The sequence below is a fragment of the Hylobates moloch genome, unplaced genomic scaffold, assembly GCF_009828535.3.
Source record: "Hylobates moloch isolate HMO894 unplaced genomic scaffold, HMol_V3 SCAFFOLD_12, whole genome shotgun sequence".
Classification (NCBI taxonomy): domain Eukaryota; kingdom Metazoa; phylum Chordata; class Mammalia; order Primates; family Hylobatidae; genus Hylobates; species Hylobates moloch.
Genome location: NW_026652287.1, coordinates 33,678,258 through 33,697,485, shown reverse-complemented (window position 1 = coordinate 33,697,485; position 19,228 = coordinate 33,678,258). Strand labels below are relative to the sequence as shown.

Below are 19,228 nucleotides of genomic sequence, written 5' to 3'. Positions count from 1 at the left end.
AAATGGACACAAGAACAGGCAACTGATTTTTACAAATGTTCAAAATCAATTTAATGGAAAGAGGACAGTGTTTTCAATACTGTTGAATCAACTGGGCAACCATAGGATGAACTTTAAATTAACCCTTACCCTATATACAAAGTTGAATTTAAATGGATCATATTGCTAAATATTAAAAAGCAAAACTGGCTGGGTGTGGTGGCTCATGCCTGTAATCCCAGCACTTTGGGAGGCTGAGGTGGCCAGATCACGAGGTCAGGAGATCGAGACCATCTTGGCCAACATAGTGAAACCCTGTCTGTACTAAAAATACAAAAATTAGCTGAGCATGGCGGCGCATGCCTGTAATCCTAGCTACTTGGGAGGCTGAGGCAGGAGAACCACCTGAACCCAGGAGACAGAGGTTGCAGTGAGCCGAGATCACGCCATTGAACTCCAGCCTGGGTGAGAGAGCTAGACTCTGTCTCAAAAAAAAAAAAAAAAAAAAGCAAAACTACATTATTTTGTCAAAGGAAGTAGAAAAAGAATTATTAATTACAGTAAGGAAGGAATACTTAGATGTAATGCCAAAACCCCACAATCCATAAAAATAAAAATAAAAAAAGGCTGGGTGCAATGGCTCACACCTGTAATCCCAGCACTTTGGGAGGCCATGGTGGACAGATCACCTGAGGTCAGGAGTTTGAGCCCAGCCTGGCCAACACAGTGAAACCCCAATCTCTACAAAAGTACAAAAATTAGTGGGGCATGATGGCAGGTGCCTGTAATCCCAGCTACTCTGGAGGCTGAGGCAGAAGAATCACTTGAACCTGGGAGGTGGAGGTTGCAGTGAGCTGAGATCATGCCATTGCACTCCAGCCTGGGCAAGACAGCAGGACTCCATCTCAAAAAAAAAAGTTGGACTTCATCATAATTAAAATCTTTTTCTCTGAGAAAAAAAAGAAGGAACCACATCTAGGGAAAAATATTTGCAAGTGATATAAGACCTTTATCCAGCTGGATAAAATCTTTATCCAGCATTAATAAACAACTCTCTAAGCAGTGCACAGTGGCAAATGCCTGCAGTCCCAGCTAATCTGGAGGCTGGGACAGAAAACTTCTCAAGACCAGGAGTTTGAGACTGTAGTGTGCTTGTGAATAGCCACTGCACTCTGGCCTGAGCAACATAGTGAGACCTTGTCTCTTAAAAAAAAAAAAGCCTTTAGGGAAGTGCAAATGGAAGGCCACATACAATTGGTATGTTTGTATTCATACCAATACACATACAATAGAATAGGTAAAATAAAACATTATTTCACGCCTGTAATCCCAGCACTTCAGGAGGCCGAGGCGGGTGGATCACGAGGTCAGGAGTTTGAGACCAGCCTGGCCAAGATGATGAAACCCCATCACTACTAAAAATACAAGAATTAGCCAGGCGCGGTGGCAGGCGCCTGTAATCCCAGCTACTCAGGAGGCCGAAGCAGGAGAATTGCTTGAACCAGGAGGCGGAGGTTGCAGTGAGCCAAGATCATGCCACTGTACTCTAGCCTGGGCGACAGAGCAAGACTCCATCTCAAAAACAAAACAATACAAAACAAAAAAAATACGGACAGCATCAAGCGGAAGCATGCGGAGCAACTGAACCTCTCTATATATTGCTGGTGAGCAATGAACACCACTCTGGTTAGTATCTTACAAAGGTAAACATATACTTACCTTGTGACCCATAAATCATACTCTGCAGTAACTATCCCAGAGAAATAAAAACTTGTGCTCACACAAAGCCTGTGTGTACAAATGTTCATAGGATTTTTATTTGTAACAGTAAGAAAAACTGGGAACAACCCTAATGTCCTTCAGTGGGTGAATAAACAAATAGTGGTATATTCGTATCATAGATTATTAGTCACCAATAAGAATAAAACAATGATACACAGAACAACTTGGATGGATTTCAGGTTAATTTGCTTTAGTTGAAATAGCCAATACCAAAAGGGTACATGCTGTATGATTCCATTTTTATAACATGCTACTAATGACAAAACTAAAGATGAAAAGATTTCTGATTGCCAAGGGTTAGGGTTGAGGAGAGGCTGTGACTATAAAAAAGTAGCATGAGGGAGTTTGCATTGATGCAACATTATGAATCTTGATTGTGGAGGTGGTGACATGAATCAATATATGTGATAAGATTTCTTAAAGCTACATATAAAAACCAAACAAAAATGCATGCATGTTAGAACTGGTGACTTCCAAATAAATTCTGTAGTTAACAGTATTGTAACAATTTCACTTTCCTGTATTTGGTGATGAACTATGCTTATGTAAGGTGTTATCTTTGGAAGAAGCTGCGTTAAGGGCATTCAAGAACTCTGGAATATTTTGGTAAGATTTTGTGAATCTAAACTTATTTCAAAATAAAAACTTACAAAAACATCTTATTTATATTAATTTCATAACACCTGATGTTACTTATAAATTTAAACACATTCAAGTATGGTCAATTACACTTATGAATTGAATATACCATATCCAGTTTCATTCTGAAGTACTTCAGTTATTCTGAAATAACACAAACTTAGAACCAAAGAAATGCAGGAGCTAATCATATAATAATATGAGGCAGGCATAAAATACTCCTGTATTATATGCAATATTAAATTTTGGTTCGTGATTAGAGGAAGTCACAATTTAAAATGTATAAAATTAGTGACAAGGCAACTAGGAATATGGCTCAAGGTATCCTGTTCCCAAATGCACATGAGGCATATTATCTGTTAAGGTTAGAATTGTGACAGAAAGCGCTCATCCATCATTTTGCCAAGGCTTCTTTCCTTCATTAAATTCTCTGATATTTTCCTAAAAGTCTTCTACATTGAATGTTTTCATAAGTTTTTTTCTGCATTATTTCATAGCACATGATGAGGCAAAACATTTTACTGAAAACCCTGCCATATTCACTGCCAGAGGAAAGTATTTCTCCAGTGTGAACTCTCTCATCTATTGAGGTTTTATTTTTGGGCAAAGACTTTCCTATAATTATTACATTTCCACGAATTAGTAGTTTATTCATGATCTATGATCACTTCTGAGGGGGTTTATCTTCCCACCAAAGGCTTTCATAGTCTGCCACATTCATAGGATTTTTCTCAGTATACAATTTTTAGACATAATGTCCTAAAATATTTTCTCAAATGTTTTGTACATGTTTTCTCTGACACAAAACATGAAGTAATTGATCACTAAACAACCATGTAGTCTGCATTCATGAAATTACTCTTCTTTGCAGATATCTTAAGGGCCTACATCTGGCAAAAGGCTTTCCCAAAATGACTACCTGTGAATTCTCTTGTGTTTAACAAGGATAGACAAGTGGGCAAAAGCTTTCCCACAATCACTACATCCATAGGGCCTCTCTCCTGTATGTTTTCTTTGATGAACATTGAGCCCTGATTTTGTAGTGAAGGCTTTCCCACAGTCACTGCATTTGTATGGTTTCTCTCCTGTGTGAATTCTCTGATGTGTAATAAGATCATTTTTGCGCAAAGAGAATTTTCCACATTCAGTACATGCAAAGGAAGTCTTTCCTGTGTGAAATCGCTGATGTTGTATGAGGCATGTCTTCTTCCTGAAGGTTTTATCACATTCATTGCATTTGTATGGCTTCTCTCCAGTATGAGTTTGCTGATGTATACCGAGAGTACTCTTCATGGTGAAGCCCTTTCCACATTCATTGCATATATAAGGTTTCTCCCCAGTATGAGTTCGCTGATGTGCAATGAGCATGCTTTTCCCAGTTAAGCCTTTGCCACATTCACTGCATACATAGGGTTTCTCTCCTGTATGAGTGCGCCGATGTACATTGAGATGACTCTTCTCAGTGAAGCCTTTTCCACACTCATTGCAAATATAAGGTTTCTCTCCTGTATGAGTTCGTTGATGCCCCATTAGCCGGATCTTTGCTGGAAAGCCTTTTCCACACTCACCACATACATAGGGTTTTTCTCCAGTATGAGTTCGCTGATGCACAATAAGGCGGCTCTTCACAGTGAAGCCTTTTCCACAATCATTGCATATATATGGCTTCTCTGCAGTATGAGTTCGCTGATGTACAATGAGGTCACTCTTCATGGTGAAACCTTTTCGACATTCGGTGCACACATAGGGTTTCTCTCCAGTATGTGTTCGCTGATGTCTGATGAGTGGGCTCTTCAAAGCGAAGCCCTTTCCACACTCATTGCATGTATAAGGTTTCTCTCCAGTATGAGTTCGTTGATGTACCATGAGACAGTGCTTCATTGAAAAGCCTTTTCCACATTCACTGCATGTATATAATTTCTCTTCTGTATGAGTTTGCTGATGTGTGATAAGACTGTTCTTCAAGGTGAAGCCTTTCCCACATTTATTGCATATAAAGGGTTTCTCACCAGTATGAGTTCGATGATGTGCAATAAGACGCCTCTTCTCAATGAAGCCTTTTCCACATTCACTACATATATAAGGTTTTTCTCCTGTATGAGTTTTTTGATGTGTAGTGAGACTGAACTTTGTAGAGAAGGCCTTCCCACATACACTGCATCCATGGGGTTTCTCTCCTGTATGAGTTCGTTGATGATAAATGAGCCGACACTTCTTGATGAAGGCTTTCCCACATTCGGTACATGTGTAAGGTTTCTCTTCCATGTGAGTTTTCTGATGTATATTGAGCTGTGATTTCTTGAGGAAGGTTTTGTCACATTCAGTGCATTCATAATGTTTCCGTTCTGTATGAGTTCTCTGATGTCTCTGATGGTCCATTAGCCTGGATTTTCTGGAGAAAGCTTTTTCTCCAGTGTGAACTCTCTGATGATCAATAAACTGAGACAACTTGAGGAAGGCTTTCCCACATTCACTGCATACATGGGCATTCTCTATGTTGTGAGTTCTCTGTTGCTTAATGACCTGGGACTTATTAATAGGTTTTGCAATTGCAGGAAACTTCATTTCAGTATAAAATTGTTTATGGTTAGCATGAAAAAGGGATTTCCCATCTCCATTAGACTCAGCAGAGTTCTTTAGGCCACAGCTCCTTTTCTGGTTTTCAAAACTTAAATTTGATTTTAAAGGTTTTTCATGTAAGTCAAAGGTATCGTGATCTTGCTTCAGCAGGAAATGACCTTTGTTCTGATTAACAATATTTCCAAACATATTCTGTTCATGGCACTGTTTCACACTCTTCTGAATACTTTGATTTTGCAAGTGATGCTGCAGAGGATCATCAATTTTTCTGATTTCTAGGAAAGAAGAGAACAGTCAATCACTCCATCATATTGTTTTGAAATAAACTATTTAAACTATTTTTTAAAACTGCCTTGGTGTGAGGTGACTCTTTAGTGAAAACCCTATTTTATTTTATTTTTTGTGAGCAATAAAGCTTTTTAATCACCTGGGTGCAGGCAGACTGAGTCCGAAAAAGGAGTCAGCAAAGGGTGATAAGGGGAGGGCAGTTTTATAGCATTTGGGTAGGTAGTGAAAAATTACAGCTAAAGGGGGTTGAAAACCCTATTTTAGTATAAAGGAAACTCCATGTATAAATATCCCTCATCTCTTACACATTGGGAGAGGTGTGTAAGATTCCTTTTATCTCTTACACATAAAGGAAATTCCATGTATAAATATCCTTCATTTCTTACAAATAAAACACAATAATATAAACACATCTAAAAGTAAAAGCAACTGTATAAACAAGGCTAGATAATTCACAATGTATATAGATTTGGCTGCTTTCAAATAGGTCTTTATACAAGACACAGATAGTCAAATATAAACAGGTCACTTTTTGCAGGGAACCCCAAAATTTGGCAGGACACCAGACCATAGAAATTAGAGAAATATCAGACCACACAGGTTGATCCCAAATGACAAAGGCTGTATTAATTTATTCTACAAATGTTTGCTGAATGACATCTATGTGTAAGTCACTATGCTCATGTTTGGAATATACAAACACCTTCCTCCTTTTTTTTTTTTTTTTTTTTGAGACAGGGTCTCTGTCACCAAGGCTGGAGTGCAGTGGCATAATTTCAGCTTACTTGCAACTATAACCTCTCCCTCCCAGGCTCAAGTGATCCTCCCACCTCAGCCTCTTGATTAACTGGGACCACAGGCATGTGCCACCACAGCCAGCTAATTTTTTGTATTTTTGGTAGAGATGGGTTTTTGCTGTGTTATCTAGGCTGGTCTTGAACTCACAAGCTCAAGAAGATCCACCTCCCTCGGCCTCCCAAAGTGCTGGGATTACAGACATGAGCCACGGCACCCAGCCAATTTTCACAAAGGTTTAATTTTAGTTAGGAAAAAATGAAATCACAAGGAAGCAAAAAAATAAAGTAATTGCATTTTTGAAATGTGGTTAATGGAACAATGGAGACATAAGAGATGGAGAAAATCAAGATATAGTTAAAGAAATGACAAGGTTCACTAATAGGTTCAATGGGAGGAGTGAAAGAGGGTTAATGGAAGCGAGGACTCAAAGATTATTCCAAAAATTTTATGGTTTCAGGCTGGACACAGTGGCTCACACCTGTAGTCCCAGCACTTTGGGAGGATGAAGCAGGTAGATCACATGAGGCCAGGAGTTCAAGACCAGCCTGGCCAACATAGTGAAACCCTGTTTCTACTAAAAATACAAAAATTAGGCATGGTGGCACATGCCTGTAGTTCCGGCTACTTGGGAGGCTGAGGCACAAGAATCGCTTGAACCCAGGAGGTGGAGGTTGCAGTGAGCTGAAATCACACCACTGCACTCCAGCCTGGGTGACACAGCAAGAATCTGTCTCAAAAAAAAAAAACCACACAAAACTATATGGCTTCAGCCATTGGATAGGAAGAAAAAAACCTCATGATGAAAATAGGAATATTACTATCTGGAATGAAGGGAAAAATTTAGCATGCCTTGTGAAACACATAAAGTTTAAGATGATTACTACATATCCAAGTACAAACATGAAGAAATTGGTTGAATATATAAATCTCGAAAAGGCCTTATCTGGAAATAGCAATGTAGATGACATCCAACATTTACAAATTATTCAAAGAAAGAGTACTGGATGAGACTTTAGTTGGAAACATGTAGAAAAAAAGAATGAAGGCACAGGGCCAGGGATCTTGGCAATCCAACATGTAGAGTTTGGGAATTCGTTAAGTCCACTGAAATGAACCAAATGCTGATGACTATGATTGGGTGCACAAGTGGAGACCCAGGTGTACAAAACAAACAACTAAGACTGGTAAGAATGTAATAGCCTCTTGAAAATTGCTAAAATAGATTCTAACTGTTCTCACAAAAAACGTAAGTATGCGAGGTAGTATATATGTTAATTTGTTCAATTTAGTCATTCTACAATGTACACATATTTCAAAACATGTTTTACATGATAAATATATGTAATTTTTATTTAGGAATTAAAAAGTAATCGTGGCCTGGTGTAGTGGCTCATGTCTGTAATCCCAGCACTTTGGGAGGGTGAGGCAAAGAGGATCACTTGAGCCCAAAAATTTGAGACCAGCCTGGGCAACATAGTGAGACCTTTCTCTATAAAAAATACAGAAATTAGCTGGGTGTGGTGGCATGTAGTCCCAGCTAGGCTAAAGTGGGAGGATCACTTGAGCCCAGGAGATTGAGGCTGCAGTGAGCCATGATTGTGCCACTGTACTCCAGCCTGGGTAACAGAGTAGTAAAATAAAAAAAAAAGAAATCATAAATTTAAAAAACAGAAGAATGTGAGATCCTCAGCATTTGATTTAAAGTGTCACATGCTGAGTGATTATCACATTCCCCAAACTTGCTATTCTTCTTCATTCTATGTACCACCATTAAACTAATTTTCCCAAAGCACAATCTCAAGTTTAGATGAAAGGTTCTATAGTTAAGACTCCAACTAATGACCTAACTGGACCATACTATCCCATGTTGCTACAGAAAGGGGGAACAATTATTTGCAGCAAAGTGTTAACTCAGCAGGCCTGGGCTATTCCATCCCTACACATTCCAAAGAAAGAACTCGTCTTAACTGCCTTCTAAAAGATAACCTCTGAGCCCCTGGAATATTCTGCCTGCTAAGGGTATCTTTTAATGCCTGAGGCCTTGGGTCATATCAGATAGTTTATGCTAGCAATGTGATTTATGGTGGACACCTGGTTTTGCATGTCTCAGATTTTGGGCCACATTTATATTGCTTTGACTCTGGGGGGCTACAGACACTGGGCTTAGATGAGCTTCCCTAGTTGGCAACAACTTCACATGTGTTGTCAAACACTGTTACAGGGAAAAATTCAGCACTTTGTGCAACTCCACTAGAACAGGAGAACTGAAAGCTTGCACCTAGTTTCTCCTGGGTTCTTCTTTCTGTACTTTTTATCTTTGATGATTTTAATTTGTATTATTTCACTGTCACAAACTGTAATCATGAGTGTAGCAGTTCTCTCTCCTCCCCATTAACGTCTACCTTCTACATAGCGGGCAAAGTAATCTATCAAATAAATTAGTTATATCATGTCACTTCTCTACTCAAAACTCCCTACTGTGTTCTCAACTCATTTGGAATAAAATCAAGGTCATGAATGCCCTTGACAGGCAGTATGTGACCTCTGTACCAAAACTTCCAACTATGCCCCCACTGTTCTTATTTCCAGACAGTTTTGCTTTTGCTCACTGTACTCTATCCATTCAAGCTTCCTAGAAGTTCCTCAAACACATTCCATGGTCATTTTTCAACTTCTCATTGTCTCACACCTGGAACACTCTTCATCCAGGGAGCCTACACATGCACATCATCTATCTGCTCAAAGGCACCTTAACAAAGAGCTGTTCCCACCCTACAAGCATAGTGCCAACTCCTAACACTTACTGTTCCACTAGCTGCTTTAACTTTCCTTATAGCAATTTTTACTCCAAGATATGTTATTTATATATCTGCTTATTATGGTTATATGTTTACTTCTAAGAGAACAAAAGCAATGTGAAGAATAAGGACATGGTATGTTTTTTCTTTCTTATTTGTAATGCTGATAGCGTCGGAATATAGTAGGCTATCAAAACACAAGTTTTGGGTGGGTGTGGGGCAGGGGGGGTTGTCACCCAGCCTGGAGTGCAGTGGCATGAACTTGGCTCATTGCAATGTCTGCCTCCAGGGTTCAAGTGATTCTGCCACCTCAGCCTCCTGAGTAGCTGGGATTATAGGCACATACCATCACACCTGGCTAAATTTTGTATTTTTAGTAGAAACGAGGTTTCACCATGTTGGCCAGGCTGGTCTCGAACTCCTGAACTCAAGTGATCCACCTGCCTTGGCCTCCCAAAGTGCTGGGATTACAGGCATGAGCCACTGCACCCAGCCCAAAACACAAGTTTTAAAGGAAGGAATCATATGACAAGAAACATGATTAACTGGGACTAGGTGTCATCAAAATATGATAGAAAAGTAATTAATGTTATTTCTATATTCTAGCAATGAATAATCTGAAAATGTAATCAAGAAAACAATTCCATTAACTGCAGAAACAAAAAGAAAACTATACTTAGGAATATACTTAGCAAGGGAAGTACCAAATTTATATTCTGAAAGCGATAATGCATTGTCAAAAGAAGTCAAAGACCTAACAGGATATAAAAGTGTCCAATGTTCATGGATCAGAATACTTAATATGATGAAAATGGGAATACTCCCCCAAATTGTTACACAGACTCAGTGCAGTACCTACCAAAATCCTACCCACCCTTTTTGTAGAAATTTACAACTGATTCTAAACTTCAAATGGAAATTCAAAGGACTCAGAATAGTCAAAACAATCTTCAAAGCAAAGAACAAAGATGGAGGATTCACACTTCCCAATTTCAAAACTTACTATAAAACCATAATCATCAAGACTATTTGAGAATATACATTTATACATAGTATATGTTCCAAAATTGATTGTGGTATGGTTACACAACTAGATGAATAGATTAAAAACCACTGGCTTGCACACCTTAAAGGGGTGAAATCATGTGATATGTGCATGGTATCTCAATAACAGTTTACAAATATGATGAAAAAAACAAAAGCTATACAGAAATGAATGCAGGCAAAACATCTAACATAAATTAAAGAAAGTTCAGAATTAGCAAAACTATGAAGGAAGTAATTTGCAGCAGATATAAACGTCTGATGGTTTGGGCTAGAAATAATATAGGATATTAAAAGATCTTTTCTAATTAATCAAAACATTATCTTAAAGTAGAGAACTTTAAGAGAGCTCAGCATGTAGAAAACATTTAAGGTAATGCCAGAATTTAAGATGTGCAGTAATGAAGGAGACCTTGAATTTAAATAGGACAGCCTGCCGCACGATTCACAACAGCAAAGACATGGAATCAACCTAGGTGCCCACGAATGGTGAACTGGATAACTGTGGTATATATACACCATAGAATACTACAAAGCCATAAAAAAGAACAAAAGCATGTCATTTGCAGCAACATGGATGCAGCTGGATACCATTACCCTAAGTGAAATAACTCAGAAACACAAAACCAAATACTGTGTATTCTCACTTGCAGGCAAGAGCTAAACACTGGGAACACATGGACATAAAGACAGGAACAATAGACACTGGGGACTCCAAGAGGAAGAAGGGAGGAAGGCAAGGGTTGAAAAACCACCTATTTGGTACTATGTTCACTACTTGGGTGACAGGATTGAGCAAGATGATTCTTGTTCCTCATACACAAAATAGGAAGTTACAGGCTAGTTGTCATGAAGTCAAGTAAAATACATGGAAATAAAGTATACATTAGATAATATTAAAGCAGGAGTTAATTTGGTAGTCTCTTCCAGAGAATGAAGAGTTAACTCATGGGACTGAAAGAAACTTTTAAAAGTTATGAGAGGCCAGGCGCGGTGGCTCACGCCTGTAATCCCAGCACTTTGGAAGGCCGAGGCGGGCGGATCACGAGGTCAGGAGATCGAGACCATCCTGGCTAACACAGTGAAACCCCGTCTCTACTAAAAATACAAAAAATTAGCTGGGCATGGTGGCATGCGTCTGTAGTCCCAGCTACTGGGGAGGCTGAGGCAGGAGAATGGAGTGAACTTGGGAGGCGGAACTTGCAGTGAGCCGAGATTGTGCCACTGCACTCCAGCTTGGGCAACAGAGCGAGACTCCGCCTCAAAAAAAATAAAAAAATAAAAAAAAATAAAAGTCATGAGAACAGTAAAGAAAATGGAAGAAGAATGGGCTGGGCACAGTGGCTCACGCTCTAATCCCAGCACTTTGGGAGGCCAAGGCTAAAAGATCACTTGAGCCAAGGAGTTCAAGATCAGCCTAGGCAACATGACAAAACCCCACCTCTACAAGAAATACAAAAATCAGCTGAGCATGGGGATGTGTGCCTGTAGTTCCAGTCACTTAAGAGGCTGAGGTGGGAGGATCGCTTGAGCCAAGGAGGTTGAGGTTGCAGTGAGCCTGGGTGACAGATGAGACCTTGTTTCCAAAAAACGTATGGAGAAACTCAGTATTCAGTATAGGAGGAATAAGAGAACTTAAGAGCCACATAAATGCCAATTAGAGACCAGGTTATCATGGGCACAGCATCCAGAGTGGAGAAAATGAGGGAAAATAATGATTCCCAGAGTGGGAATAATGAAGGAAAATTATTATTTTCCTACTAGGGCAGGAAGATGCAGTAGTCAGAAAAAAGTAATGAGTTCAAAGGTCTCTCTTTCTGGAGAGGCCTGGAAAGTGGAATTTCATAGCAAGAGAGGTAATACACAAGCAGAGACACCGTGACAGTGGACGAGAAAAGGCAGATTTGAAAATCCTAAGAAGATAATTATGTAGACAAAAACAAGATGTGTATAAAATAAACAAAGATGAAATCTCAAGGAAAAAAAAGTGGGGGCCGGGCGTGGTGGCTCAAGCCTGTAATCTCAGCACTTTGGGAGGCCAAGGTGGGCAGATCACGAGGTCAAGAGATCAAGACCATCCTGGCAAATATGGTGAAACCCTGTTTCTACTAAAAATACAAAAATTAGCTGGGCGTGGTGGTGCACGCCTGTAGTCCCAGCTACTCAGGAGGCTGAAGCAGAAGAATCCTTTGAACCTGGGAGGCAGAAGTTGCAGTGAGCCAAGATTGCGCCACTGCACTCCAGCCTGGTGACAGAGTGAGACTCCATCTCAAAAAAAAAAAAAAAAGAAAGTGGGGCATATTTTCCATACTACAACAAAAAAGAACTCTTCCCTGGCAAGAAGGAGTCATGGAGGGGCTGCTGCTGTGTCTTCAGATGCCCTCACTGCTTTGACGTCTGCTCTGTGTGGGCAGAACATGGTGTCTGTGGCTGTCCACCTGGCTGGTCCTCTCACTCACCAGAACAGATTCGAGTGTAGATTTCATCTTCTGTTGTGCAAGGTTCTTCTCGTTCCAACTTGGAGAGTGCATCTGGTTTCCTGGCTTGATACCCTGTTCATGGGAAATGAGATGATTTAGACAAATCAAACAGGGCTGGCAATATTGAAAAAGGAGAGTGTTACATTTTAAGAACTACACAGGAATCAAATCTATAACAAGAAGGTAGATTATACTGTCTTGTGTGGAGCAAGAGAATGATGTGAGAATCCACCACTTCAGAGTACTTCAGGTAAGCAGCTGAGAAAGGAAGGCCATTGACTGGGCACCATCTGAGTGACACACAGCAGCTGTCCTCACCCACTGCCACCAGGTTGCTATAGTTCTCCAACATCACATCCCGGTACAGGTCCTTCTGAGCAGGGCTCAGGAACTGCCACTCCTCCCAGGTGAAGTCCACAGCCACATCCTCCAGTGTTAGGGATTCCTATAATAACACACTTCTGTTTAATGAAGTGATATTCTTTTGGTGATAGGAAAAGAATGTCAAGGAAGTCATTCTGCTCATTTTCACCATATAGGAAGCTGGTGGGGTTTTTTCTCGGTACATTTTGACAGAATAAGTATCCTAGTAAAATATTCTGTAACTGTGCAGTCGTCCATTCATTCGACAATGTTGAAAAGTCAAAGAAATGTCTGTAATACACAGCTATCCAATCCTCTCGCTAATGAAAGAACATCTATAATATATAGCATCTATTTCCCAATACCAAACTAGTTGTAAGTATATGCCAGTTACAAGTAGATGAATAATACAGATTCTTAAATTCACTATGGGCTTTCAGGCCAATATCAAACTCTGTAATGAAGACATGGCAGATGCTAGTATCACAAGACAATGCATACTAAATAACTATGGTTAATATAGTTAACCATATTATTATTTTATTCTGAATGAAATAAACTGTATAAAACATGTATAAAGCACAAAGATTATTAGATGATTAAGCAAATTTGGTTTTTTGTTTGCTTGTTTTGTTTTTTTTGAGATGGAGTCTCGCTCTGTTGCCCAGGCTGGAGTGCAATGGCACAATCTCGGCTCACTGCAACCTCTGCCTCCCGGGTTCAAGCAATTCTCCTGCCTCAGCCTCCCTAGTAGCTGGGATTACAGGTGCACGCCACCACACCTGGCTAATTTTTGTATTTTTAGTAGAGATGAGGTTTCACCATATTGGCCAGGCTGGTCTCACACTCCTGACCTCAGGTGATCCACCCGCCTTGGCCTTCCAAAGTGCTGGGATTACAGGCGTGAGCCACAGTGCCTGGCTATGATTAAGCAAATTTGGAAAAAAAAAAATCCTTAGAATATATACGCAGACACATGTATGCATACAGACAAATTCATATATATGTGTATGTTATTAGACAGCATTAGTAACATTAAATACAATGAAGAAACAGCTGGCCGGGCGTGGTGGCTCACGCTTGTAATCCCAGCACTTTGGGAGGCCGAGGCAGGTGGATCACGAGGTCAGGAGATCGAGACCACAGTGAAACCCCGTCTCTACTAAAAATACAAAAAAATTAGCCGGGCGTGGTGGCGGGCGCCTGTAGTCCCAGCTACTCGGAGAGGCTGAGGCAGGAGAATGGCGTGAACCCGGGGGGCGGAGCTTGCAGTGAGCCGAGATTGCGCCACTGCACTCCCGCCTGGGCGACAGAGCGAGACTCCGTCTCAAAAAAAAAAAAAAAAAAAAAAGAAACAGCTAAAAGAAATCTACTTTTGCATTTATGAGAAGGCTACAGTTAACACCACCTACCATAACACCTCTGTGAAGAACTATCAAAGATGTATGTGAGCCTCAGAATTATAAGCCATGAAACATTAACATGCCTCAAGAAACTGGTCTGCTTTCTCACAGTTGATGTAACTTATCATGATTCTCTTGTATAGCTTGTCAGAGATACTAGAGGCAAGTTTACAGCAAATGTAACCTATGGGGTCCCACACAGTCACAAATTCCAACATGAATCATGTAGTACAAATCCTATGAATAATATATCCCTGATTCTTCTTTGCCCAGATTTCTCCAGGTCCTGATATTTCCAATTTATACTTTTCTGATTAATTACCCTGATTTTTACAGGACTTTAAAAATACATTAGAGAATAAAGGAAAGAATAAAACAAACCAAAAGTCACCTGGGCCTGCATCATTGTCTCCTAAATTTGGGAAATGACTGCTAACTTGGACGTTCTGTATTTGTCTCTTCTGAATCAGCTCTAAATTTCTGTTCAAAAACTTCAATCTCCAATCAAGGATGTCCCCAGAAATGATGGCACACAAGTCTTGCAAACTCCGCCTCCTTCCTTCACTTGATTTCTCTTGTTCTCAGCACCTGTGGGCTGAAGAGCAAATTACTCTGAGTGGTACATTCTTTTTAAGCTCAGATGTTGTCACTGTTCCTATATGCTCACCTTGAATCAAGGCCCCCAAATATCACTTTTACTTAGTGCTCCAGAAGCTTTTATATCTGGGCTAGTAAAATATAACATTCTGAATATATGGGAGGTACAGAACCCTTCTATATAAAGTTGACATGGTATGACTATTCCTAGTAAGTGAAAGAGAATGTGGGAAAAAGAATCATCACAACATGATGCCCAGCAGCAGGGCAATCTCAGGCAGATCAGTTTTAGGAAAGAGGTCACATAGACAGTTAAGATGCACACATTTTGTCTTTAAAACCATGTGTACCCATCTACCTTTTCAGAGGTCTTTTTACATTCTAGGATACTGTAATCTGAGAACATTGTCCTAGGCAAATAATAAGCACTATCTTATTTAAATTATTCATTACGATCCACATCTTTAACTTTTTTTTTTTTTTTTTGAAACGGAGTCTCACTCACTCTGTTGCCCAGGCTGGAGTGAGTAAGACTCCAACGGCATGATCTCTGTTCACTGCAACCTCCATCTCCCGGGTTCAAGCGATTCTCCTGCTTCAGCCGCCTGAGAAGCTGGGATTACAGGTGCATGCCACCATGCCCAGCTAATTTTTGTACTTTTAGTAGAAATGGGGTTTCACCATGTTGGCCAGGCTGGTCTTGAACTCCTGACCTCAAGTGATCCACCCATCTCAGCCTCCCAAAGTGCTGGGATTACAGGCGTGAGCCACTGTATCTGGCCGCCATCCACATCTTGATACTTGCAAAGTATTCTAAGTATAAATGTATAAAGGATACTCAGCAAAAATATCCTTGAGGTATTACATATTACAGCAAATCCTAATGGATATTCTTCAAGCAAAAGAAAGATGACTCCAGTGTAAGCAGAGGAGCAAGGTCTGAAGAGGAACAAAATCGTAAGTAATAAAGCCTAAATCAGTATTGACTGGAAAAATAATACTGATAATAATATATCAGGAAGTTTTAATATATAGTGTTAAAATATTCCATAAGAACACATAAAGTAGGAGGATAGCAAATGAAAAAGTATTTTAAGATATCTGCATAGCAGAAGAGTATAAAATACTAATTACCATAACATGAACAAATAAATTTATATGTTATTCGTAATCAATAGTGTCAGAAATAAAACTAATTTTAAAAAAATTATTTCCATGTTAAAAGAGAGGTCTATGGTTTCTGTGGCAGCTACTCAATTCTACTGTTGTAGCTCAAAAATGCCCATATACAAAAAAATAGACAAATGATTGTGGCCAGGTCCCAATAAAACTTTATTAACAGAAACTGGCACTGGGAGATTTAGTCCACGGGCTCTAGTTGCCCAACTGTGAATTAGTGCAGAAAAGCCATATGGTCACCTAAATCAACAGTCAGTAATATAGTATCCAGGACCTGGACCACCTGTTTTGTAAATAAAGTCTTGTAGGAACACAGCTACATGCATTCCATGACATCTCGTCTCAGGCTATTATCACATTACAATAGCAGAGTTGAGAATTTGGGTCTAGAATGTCACTCAGTAGAATGCAGTATAAAAAAATCATCAAAGATGACTTTTGAATATAAGGGGCAAATTATCAGTATTTGCCCAATACGTCTGTATTCTTTTAGTCAGGTGGCTGGATACAAAATTTAAATAGAAAAATCCTATATCCTCCTAAAGCATACACAGATCAAGAGTCAGTATTAAGAGCAGAACATTTCTCGGGAATAATTTAACATTCTATTGAAAATTGCCAATAAAGGTATCCCTGGTAACACAAAACCCCATTCCTAAAACTTTCTGAAAAGGTAATATTGGCAAAAGTGTGCTATCTGACAGGTCATTTTTACTTTCTTCACTTGATTTTTCATAAGGAAAACACAGGTTTACATCAGAAAAATATTAGCATTCTACATTTAAAATAAAATTGCTGATGGTAGTTCAGTAATATAAGTTTACGGCTTTAAATGTTTTCATTAATAGAAAAAAGAGAAACCAGGCGGGAGAAAGGGAGAGAAAAAAATGAATATAAATACAAATTTTACAAAAGACAAAACCATAAATAATCCTCAGAGATAATGGTGAGGAAAAGATGTTTAACTCCTCTTTTGGCCAACAAGTAAAGAGACACAAGTTATGCCAATCGCACAATGAGCAAGAAGCAGAATCAGGGCTGCAAATCCAGGTTTGTTTCACTTCAAAATCCACTTTTATTCCACTTTATACCTAACCAAAATTATCTGTAAATCAGATGCCTCCCTATTAAGTAAATAAAAAAAGCAATTAAAAGGCTATTAGTAGAATTCTAGTTAATCATATACAGAATTATTTAGAGGAATGGTACTTATGTCTGTAACTTACTTTGAAATATACCAAAATCGACAACAAATAAGGAATGATTCACAAACAGAGGAATGGATGAATACTTAGAAAACCAGTAGAGCTGATCTAATACAATGTTAATGGTAAAAGCTAGGTGGTAGGCATATTGGTATTAACATTAAACTTCTTTCAATATTTCCATAGGTTCAAAAATTTTCACAAAAAAAAGTTAGAGAGAAAAATATTGTAATACTAAGAATTAAGATAACCAAATATAAAATAAATATTTAAAATTAATTTATCTTTTGTTATAGATTATAAGGGAAGGGGAGTCAGAAAGCAGTACACTGCAGTAAAAGTAATAGTCTAGATTGAAGATTAAAGGCAGGAAAAACAAAATTCATGGATAAATGGATAATCATAAAATGTTCCTAAAAATGATACCTAAACATTTTAAAACATTTCACTTCTATCCAAACGTACGCATAAACTTAATGTGAATGCACTTATAGTACTACCAGCTCAAACAGTAAAAACAACTTGTAAATGTTTATTACATAATATAAAGCGAAAAAGAAAATAGTACCATTTACGTAATTTATCTGAATTATGAATATTAAGCACATAACATACACGTCTAAAATGGAAATATTCTGAAAATTTGACAAAGGTTATCTCTGAGTAACCGAGCTTACCATGGCAGAGATGTTATCTTACTTGTGTCAGAAAGAACCTGAAAAGAAATATCCAAGAGGATACGCTGGAAACTTGCAGGACAAAGGGTAGAAGCCGCATCTTAAATATAAAACATACTACTTTTAGGTATGCTAGATGATTGATCTCGCCAAAAACTTCCATTTCTGAGGATTCAAGACCAAGGGGTGATGGAAGGTGCCAAAGGGGATTTAAAAACCAGTCGTGGAGGAGGGTCTTGGGCAGAAGGGTAATGCTAATGAGCATCAATTCTGTTCCAGCAGCCAGGGCTGGGGCTAATCCACCACCTGCCATGGTTCCCAGGCCTCCAGAGCTGCCGCCCACATCGGAATCTGTGACGCTACCACCACCGCCACCAGGATTAATTCCAAAACCTGGATCAGAAACCTCCGTACCTTAACCCCCAAGACAGTTCTTCAATCATTTAGTCCCAAACAAAACCTGAACCATAAACCGATTCGCTGACAAAACAAACCCTCCAGTTCGCAATCACTGAGCCCCGCCAAAGGACAACAGCAAAGACACCAGAATGTGACTTGGGCACTCAGTAGCTGATCTCTAGAGATCGTTAACCACAGACCACACGAGGACCCTGTGACTGGTCCCAGAGGTACCCCGATCTCACACACACACACACACACACACACACACACACACACACACACACACACACACCCTATCACGGACCCCTTATAGTTCCCCTGCGATACGAATCGGACCCACGCTAAGCTCCTGAAAGAATTCCACTGGCGTCGCCAAACGCTGGCGCCGACAGTTACCAGTCCATCACCACAGTCCACGAACACGCCTAGCTACCGACAGAATTTCCTCCCCCGTCACCACAGCGACCGCCCAGTGACTGAACTTACTTCCCAGTACTTGGTCTGCTCTGGCCTCATCTCTCGGCCTCCTCAGTGCCTTACGACGACTACCCAGGGTCGGAGGCGTTCCCAGCGTTTGCGCAGATGCAAGATGGCCGCGCCCTCGTCCCCGTGGCTACATGGGGGCCGCCATCTTTGAGTATCTGACGTACACAAGGCAAAGGGGTCGTTTTGGCGCTGGTGACCGGGGGTGACCGGGGATGGCCGGGAAGATGAAAGAACACTGAAACTGTCCCATTTCCTGGCACCTTAACCCTTCATAAATATGGGTCCATATACAGAGGCTCCACTTTACACAAAACTGGCGTGGAGGTAAATCCCTTTCAGTAGCTGAATAGAAGGCTAAGATGGCCGCGACGTTTACACTTTGTTCAAAGGTTAGGAAACAGTTCCTTGTGAGGGAAACGGAGAACCGGCCGAGAGGGGACACCTCGGCCAAAGCCAGATTTCTAGCAGAAAGTAGCTTGAAGGGCCTTTTGAACGCAGAAGAGGGCTGTTAGCTACGCTGACGGAACA

At 39.9% G+C, this 19,228-nt stretch overlaps 1 protein-coding gene across 4 annotated transcripts; it reads right to left on the bottom strand.

The window, feature by feature from the left end:
- Positions 1-64: 64 nt before the first annotated feature.
- ZNF615 (zinc finger protein 615) lies at positions 65-18,778 on the bottom strand. 4 transcript variants are annotated; one of them, XM_058425005.1, is made up of 7 exons: positions 18,701-18,778; positions 17,813-17,850; positions 15,257-15,690; positions 14,546-14,749; positions 12,707-12,833; positions 12,368-12,460; positions 65-5,255 (listed from the first exon to the last, which is right to left on the bottom strand). In XM_058425005.1, the coding sequence occupies exons 4-7, from the start codon at positions 14,558-14,560 to the stop codon at positions 3,316-3,318; spliced, it is 2,175 nt and encodes a 724-aa protein (XP_058280988.1). In that variant the 5' UTR covers positions 14,561-14,749; positions 15,257-15,690; positions 17,813-17,850; positions 18,701-18,778; the 3' UTR covers positions 65-3,315. The 4 variants fall into 4 exon arrangements, with proteins under 4 accessions (XP_058280988.1, XP_058280989.1, XP_032024811.1 ...); XM_058425006.1 differs by having other exon boundaries at positions 15,257-15,564; XM_032168920.2 differs by lacking the exon at positions 15,257-15,690.
- Positions 18,779-19,228: the final 450 nt, after the last annotated feature.

Bases quoted from the DNA above. Each gene is read 5' to 3' on its own strand.
- ZNF615 (XM_058425005.1), bottom strand. The intron at 12,461-12,706 runs GTGAGGACAGCT...TCCCATGAACAG, and splicing joins TAGCAACCTGGTGGCAGTGG to GGTATCAAGCCAGGAAACCA. The intron at 5,256-12,367 runs GTGAGTGAGAGG...CTTCTTTCCTAG, and splicing joins CTACACTCGAATCTGTTCTG to AAATCAGAAAAATTGATGAT.